General features: G+C 38.0%; 2 protein-coding genes and 1 pseudogene across 2 annotated transcripts; 1 reads left to right on the plus strand and 2 right to left on the minus strand.

Annotated features, from left to right (window-relative positions):
• Nucleotides 448-1561, minus strand: LOC104748295 (annotated as a pseudogene).
• Nucleotides 2578-6508, plus strand: LOC104746202. Its single transcript, XM_010467622.1, has 10 exons — nucleotides 2578-2956; nucleotides 3280-3465; nucleotides 3760-3994; nucleotides 4074-4243; nucleotides 4333-4472; nucleotides 4559-4736; nucleotides 4847-5184; nucleotides 5340-5587; nucleotides 5678-6034; nucleotides 6117-6508. The coding sequence occupies exons 2-10, from the start codon at nucleotides 3281-3283 to the stop codon at nucleotides 6345-6347; spliced, it is 2082 nt and encodes a 693-aa protein (XP_010465924.1). The 5' UTR covers nucleotides 2578-2956; nucleotide 3280; the 3' UTR covers nucleotides 6348-6508.
• Nucleotides 7339-7725, minus strand: LOC109129083 (VQ motif-containing protein 20-like). Its single transcript, XM_019236696.1, has one exon. The coding sequence runs from the start codon at nucleotides 7723-7725 to the stop codon at nucleotides 7339-7341; it is 387 nt and encodes a 128-aa protein (XP_019092241.1).

The raw sequence follows: 7781 nt of genomic DNA on the forward strand, positions 1-7781 counted from the left end.
TTTTTTTTTTTTTTTTTTTGGGCTTAAAAAAAAAGGGAAATTGGCATAAACAATTAAACCGAATATAACCGGATAATCTATGACTTGGGATTTTGATTTTAGTGGTTTGCCTCCATTCCAATTTCCAATTGAAGATGGTCAAGAGAAACGAACAAAATTGACAACACGATCTGTATTAAATTCTTATGATCTTAATTATCATATAAAATCAATCATTTGAAATCTTCTTATATAGAAGCCTTACTAGCTAAATTTAACGGTTTGACGACATTTGACGACATGTTAAATCACTTCTTCTAGTGATACAATTTGTAATACAATATGAGTAATGAGAGCTCAAAGGATTATTCCAAGGACTTGACGACGACAAAGACAAACTAATAGAAACACACAAAGAAAGAAAATGGCTGCGAGCGTAGAGCTTGTCTAGTCCGGTAGTCACCACTTTTACTCTTTCCGTTGAGGGTGCTCGATTTGAACCAAACTTGGAATATAACCAAACAAATGTGGAACACATGAAAGAATGGAATGTTCTCCAAAACTTAGGTTTGTGACTTTATTATCCTCCCCAACAATGTAAACCCAGTCGGCCCCATAACTGGCGTCGCCAGTTCTACTTCTACCTCTCTCACAACACACGATTTTTCTATTCTCCTCGTCGAACCAAAAACTTGTAAAGCCATGGCGAAGATAAGGGTTGTCCACTGTTAAGACCTTGGTCCACAACAACACTTGAGAGGTGGTCTCATCAATCTTATCTGTTACCCATATCTCTTTACTTGAGGTATAGCTCAGTTGTAGTAACAGTGAAAGTTTCTCGTCTCTCACACTAGATAGAGATTTAATAAAATAACTACCAATAGGAAACTGGTACGGAAGACTCATACGACTTCCAAAACTCTCCGTTGTATAATCAAAACTAACCATATCGAGCTGACTCTCTTCTTCATCAAAAGCAAAAAAGTAGTTCTTACCCTTGAAAGATACGCAGGAATTACAGGGATGACCATAAAAACTCAAGTTCGGAGTGACATCAAGGATCCTCCATGAATTAGAGTAAAGCTCACAGATTTCAAATACTGGTTTGTTGCCAACACTATATCTCAGTACTTTGTAGCTGGTAGTGCCGGATTTATTGTCTTGGTAGGATCCAAGAACATACCTGTAGGATCTCCTGTTAAGATCTATGGGTTGGATCCACCTGGTTTTACCCATAAACGGGTTCCAAACCACCATTATATTTTCTACTTCGTTGATGTATAGCAACAAGCCATCACAGTGAAAGACTTCATATATGCCGATTCCGCTAAGTTGAACACCAACCTCTTCGGATGGTGTTTCGTTTAGATTGACGTTCAAGGAACAAATCCTAGAATTCGTTGTAAACATGAGAACCATAGACTGTTTTGGGGCTTTGTCAAAGTGCTTTCTTCTGAATCTCTCGTCGTTGAATATACTGTTCCATTGCTTGCACGTAGATGTTAACGGTCTCAACGATCTGTCCGGAATGCGAAAAGAGTATCTCCTCCAACAGATCCTGTGGAAGCTCCGACATCGACATTGTGGAAGAAAGTGTGTAGTGCTTTGAATTTTAAGGGTTTTTTCTTCAATCGTATATATATAATAAACTATAGGCCCATCGTAATATGGGCTTTATCGTATATTTAGCCCAAGAAAACATGGCAGCGGCTACTCTGTTCTAGGATTAACTCTGTTAATAGGTTGTTGTTATGCAGACCAACGAATGCATAATTTGAAATGAGAGGAAGATACTGTGTCTGTGCTGGTCAAAATCGAATGGAACGTTCCCTGCATTTATTTGTGGTTTGTCTTTTGGTCCAATTTTTGCAACTTTAAGCGGTGTATTTACTAAGCTATAAAAGAGAAAACACCAATTCCTTTACTATATTTGCATCATACATTACAACCGTGGTGGTGGAACTTTAAAAATTGAATGGGGGTGATGATCTTGTAACTTGGGTGAAAAAGAAGACTCATACAAGTTTTTATGACCCACTTTTGCCATTGAATTAGAAAAACTTAAAGTTTTAGAAGTAATAATTACTCTCTTCCTTAAAGAGAGGAACACTGTTTACAATACCACATCAACACAAAAAACATGTAGAGGTCAATGTATATCTCTTGTCGATGGACTTGGTCTCGTCTTCTATATCCATCCATGTCTTGAAACACACGGCGACTTTCTTATCCTCGTCAAGCAAAAAAGCTTACCGCACAAGTAATTTGAAGATTACGACTCAATATCGAATGCTAAGACCTTGCTGCTTCAGGACACCACTTTGGTGGTGTCATCAATCTTACTCCTCACCCATATCTCAGTCTTCGATGGACTAAATGAATGAATGGCTCAGAATTCATAAACCACAATATTTGGATGAGCACTATTTAGGTTTTGACTTTTGAGTCACTTTAGATAGAAACGACGGAAGGGTTATCTGAAAAACCCTGATTGAGAGACACGTGTAGGGATAAGATGAAATGAGTAGGGTTTTTTATTTAATCTGAACCGTCAAATATGATGACATAAAAAAACACGTTATGCATCACGTGTTTAGTGACCGTGTCTTATTAAGTCTTGCGGAGAACGAATCAGAGTTTTATTTTATCCGTCGCTCTCTCCTCCTCCTCCTCCTCCTCCTCCTCCGTCTTCGTGCTTTCGCTTCTCTTTGCGGTGTTTTCTTTTTTTTTTTTTCGACAAACCCCAAAATCAAGGCAGAATCTGAGAATCAAGAGGGGCTCATTGGCTAAATTGTCTTGGAATCAAGAGTTAAAATCCCTAGATTGGTTTATAATTCGAGAATGAAGCGTATCGATTGTGGGCAAATGTTCGATTTTTTAATAAAAGTTTGATCTGATCACATGCTCGTCGTGATATAAACAGTTTTTATGCATTGTATTCGACTTAAGTCAGCTTCGACGTTGCTTCAGATTTGAGGTGATTTGATTTAGTCTCTGTATTGTTTATTTTGTTCAACAATTTTGTAATTTAGCTTTGAGTTGATGATCAATGAAGCAATAGAGATCGTGTAGGCAAAACCCATTTTTAAAAAATGTTATGACTGTTCGTTCGCGCTCTGTGACCAACTAACTACCTTGAGAGCTGGATTGCAAATAAAGTTATTATGGCATTGAACTCGATTCTAAAGGGGATCAATCAATCTAATGTATTGAATGATTCTGATGTGCTGATTGTATTTTTAGGCAAACCAGGGGTGTGTCGGTAACAAGGACTAACTAAAGGAGTTTTTTTTTTTCTAGTATGTCGAGCAAAACTCGGAATATGCTTGAAGGTTTGGTTAAAGATACTTCTTTTAAATGGTTGCTCGGTAAACAAAGTTCTTTCGATGAAGAAATCGAGGAAATGGGAAGATCCCCTTCTGCTTCCTCCAATTGGATTCCTGAGCTTTCTCCTGTTGCTAATGTCGTTGTCCGCAGGTGTTCTAAGTAAGTACCATTCATTCATCTCTCTTTTTCCATTTATTTCATTCAGCATATTTTTGCAGTATGACTCTTTACCTGGCTCATAAGAGTAGTTTTTTTGGTGTTTGATGTCTCTTGAGTCTTTACGATATGATGCTGGAATAATTTGTCCAAGAATGAGTTTAGTAATAGGTTTCACTAGGGGTAGTTCTATCTAAAGAGGTGCCTTCAGAAAGGGGTTCGGGTTTTTATCAAAGAAGTACCACTATTAGATTTCATCGGACCTTGATTTATTATTTGGATATGCTATTGACGCAGGATACTCGGTGTTCCTGCAAACGAGCTGCGAGATAGTTTCAAACAAGAGGCATTTGAGTCTCTCAAGCAGCCGTCGTTATTTGCAAGGAATTTTCTAGAGTACTGTTGTTTTAGAGCACTTTCACTCTCTGTTGGAGTAACTGGTCATTTAGCCGATAAAAAGTTTCGACGGTTAACCTTTGACATGATGGTTGTCTGGGAAGTCCCAGCTGTTTCTAGCCAGGCTTTACTCAGCGTAAGGCTCCTTTTTCTCATTTCCTCTGCCATCCTTATAGGAATCTTTTCTTTATTATCTTTTTTTTCTTTTTCAATAGGTAGAAGAAGATGCAACAGTGAGTTTAGAAGCCTTCTCAAGGATCGCACCAGCAGTTCCTATAATAGCTGATGTGATCATATGTGAAAATCTGTTTGGAATTCTTACTTCATCAACGGGTGGTCGGCTTCAGTTCTCTGTTTATGACAAGTATTTATATGGACTTGAGAGGTAAAGAAATTTATGTCCTTATTAGAAGCTGACTCCTTTGTATCTAATCACTTTGCAGACATTTTTAAAAGTCTCTGTTTTGTTTGTAGAGCAATAAAGAAGATGAGGGCACAGTCAGAATCATCTTTGCTTTCTGGTGTTCGATCAAAAAGAGAAAAGATTTTGGAAATAGATGGGACAGTTACTACCCAACCAGTTCTTGAACATGTTGGCGTCTCAACATGGCCAGGTATTGTTTGCATTTTCTCAATATCAACGTGGCCAGGTATTGTTTGTATTTTCTCAATACTCACTTTTGCCACGATTACTACTCAGGTCGCTTGATCCTGACAGACCATTCACTATATTTTGAGGCCTTAAAAGTCGTGTCTTATGATAAACCAAAGCAGTATGACCTATCTAAAGATCTAAAGCAAATAGTTAAACCTGAGTTAACTGGTCCTTGGGGCACTCGGCTTTTCGACAAGGCTGTTTCTTACAAGTCTATATCTCTGTAAGACTGTCTTTTCGCCTTAAATCGATTGGAATCTCTTGTATGAACTGAAATTATGCTCCTTTTTGTGACTGTCAGTTAACAGCTTTGTTAATGGCTATCTGTCGTAGATCAGAACCAGTGGTAATGGAATTCCCAGAGCTCAAAGGCCACACACGCCGTGATTACTGGCTCAATATTGTACGAGAAGTATTATACGTTCACAGATACATAAACGAGTACAAGATTACCGGTTTGGCTAGAGACGAAGCACTTTCAAAGGCTGTCCTTGGCATTATACGTGTGCAAGCTATTCAAGAACTCAGTTTGACAAATGCAATGCGTTACGAAGATATTCTCCCGTTCAATCTCTGCGATCACCTTCCTGGTGGAGATCTGATTCTTCAGACGCTTGCAGAGATGTCTACTGCAAGAGAGCTCCATCGATCAAATAAATCCAAAGATACAGGTTACACTGCTTCTTATCAAAATAACTTATACCTAATGGTATTTTCTTTTTCTTGACCAAGAGTGTGATGATTGAAAGTATGTGCCTTAAATGATTATACAAGATTAAATCTCCGAGGAAGTTGATGTAAGATGTATATGTAATCTATTTACCAGGGACATTACATTCCTCAGCTTCAGATATGGTTTCACAGCTGGGTTCTGTGTTTGGAGGATCAAGTCCTAGGAGCAGAATGAGTGAGACAAGTAGTCTTGTGGTAGGTGAAGTAGTGGTTGGAGATGTGAATCCACTAGAGAGAGCAGTGAAGAAGTCGCGTAAGAACTACGAGAAAGTAGTCCTGGCGCAAGAGACGATTAATGGAGTCAAAATGGATGGCATTGACACCAACTTAGCTGTGATGAAGGTAAAGAAAAAAAAGAGAACAAAATGTTTGACTGGAAATTTTTAACTGCGTTCAATAAAATGTTGAATTGCTTCTCCTTTGCTTTGGCAGGAACTGATGCTTCCGATTATGGAAACAGGGAACTGGATTGTCTCGGTGGTGTATTGGGATGATCCTGTGAAGTCTATTGTTTTTTGTCTCGTCTCCACTTTCATAATTTGGAGGGGATGGCTTGTTTATGTATTTTCTCTTGCGTCTCTCTTCTCTGCAATCTTCATGGTTCTCACAAGATGTTTCAGCAGAGAAAAGCTCATGATCGAGCTAAAAGTAACTGCTCCTCCACCAATGAACACAATGGAACAGCTTTTGGCGGTCCAGAACGGTATCTCGGAGCTCGAACAGAACATTCAGGATGCAAACATCGTTCTTCTCAAGTTCCGAGCTTTGTTATTCTCGCTTTTCCCTCAGGTCTGCCTGACTTCTTATATTTTTAACACAAATGTTTCTCCACAACACTGTGTTTAACCGTGGTTTGAAACCGCTATTTCAGGCGAGCGAGAAGTGTGCAATTGCGATTGTGGTTGCAGCGACGATGATTGCTTTTGTTCCGGGACGCTACTTGCTTTCGGTGGTGTTTGTTGAGCTTTTCACAAGATACTCGCCGCCACGGAGAGCTAGCACGGAACGGTTGATAAGGCGGTTGAGAGAGTGGTGGTTTAGTATACCGGCAGCTCCAGTGATCCTCCAACACGACAAGGACAATAAGAAAAAGAAGAACTGAGTAAACGCCTATAGTTTGAACAGACACAAATGTATGTACATACTTAAAATCTTTACTTAACTATATAAAATGTATGTTCGTATGCAATTTATTCATTTTTTTGTTGTGGTTATAAAATAATCTCGTGAAGCAAGTCTTGAATTCTTTGCAACTTTCCAATATGTGAGATGTTTTGTAACGAAGACACAATTCGGAGCAAGGGATTAGAGACTTTTTTAATAGTACACTTTCAAAAAGACATTTTGAATCAACCAATCAATTCTCAGACAAACTATAATAAGCATAATTCAATCTCTTCATACACTTGAAAAATGTCATATAAAGGGGATTAATCTAATTTGTCTAATAATCATTGTTCACGCCAAGTGAACTCGCACTTCAACCATCTATATACTTTTTCAAGTTATTTGAGTTTTTTTATGAGATTTTAAATGATTTTGATAATGTTAGAGGAGTTGATATAATTTTTTGTATAAAAAATTCAAATTCCACCTAAAAAACCATGAGAATTTAATTTTTGTACTATTCAAATCCTCTCAAATACTCAAAAATCCCTAAAAATCATTAAAATCCAAATCCACAAACTATTTTGAATTATAATGGATTTTAAAGTAAATTTTTAAATCATAAATTCAATAACAGTAGATTTCAAAATACCCTATAAGATTTTGGTGCATTGGTTTCCTAACAATTCTTATAAAAAACTGATTAAACCATTCATTAGAAAGTAATTAACTAAACCGGGGATTATAAAAACTCTTATCAACCCCCAAAAAAACTAGAGATGAAACATAAAATTGGGAAAATTGAACAAAATGAAGAGAAAACAAAAAACCTGTGAACAAAAAATTAAACCGGATAAACCAAAAAAAAAACTAGGACTAATGCAAAATCTTTATTAGTCTCTTGCCAAACCACCAATTAAGAGAGAAAAAAAAATTCAAAAAATTTATTAGCCAAAATTGTAACGCCGATGATGATTGATTAAGTTTTAAAAATCGCGAAACTCGGCCAAGCCGTCGAAGCCAGAAGATGAAGAAGAAGAGAAAGAGCTTCTCATATTGTTCGCCAAGTAAAGCTGATCATCAATACTCGCAAACGTTTGATTAGTTATACCACCACCGCATAAGAAACTATCAGCTGGATTCGTCGCCGGCGGGAACATCGGAAACGTCGGTAAGTAAGCTCCGTAATTTAACCCCGTCGCGTCGTACATCGACGGCGGCGGCGGAGGAGGAGGAGGATGAGGAGGCGGTGGTGGAATAGCCACTGCCGAATACGGAATCGATGAGTTAACCTGTCCGTGTTCTCCTCCTCCTCCTCCTCCGTTCTCATCGGTCGTTATCACCGACGACGATTCACTATCATCGCTTATCATCGCGTTATTAAAAAATATACCCTTTCCGGTGCCGGAATAGTTTCTATGGTAATTGT

Source organism: Camelina sativa, chromosome 15 (genome assembly GCF_000633955.1).
Source record: "Camelina sativa cultivar DH55 chromosome 15, Cs, whole genome shotgun sequence".
Classification (NCBI taxonomy): domain Eukaryota; kingdom Viridiplantae; phylum Streptophyta; class Magnoliopsida; order Brassicales; family Brassicaceae; genus Camelina; species Camelina sativa.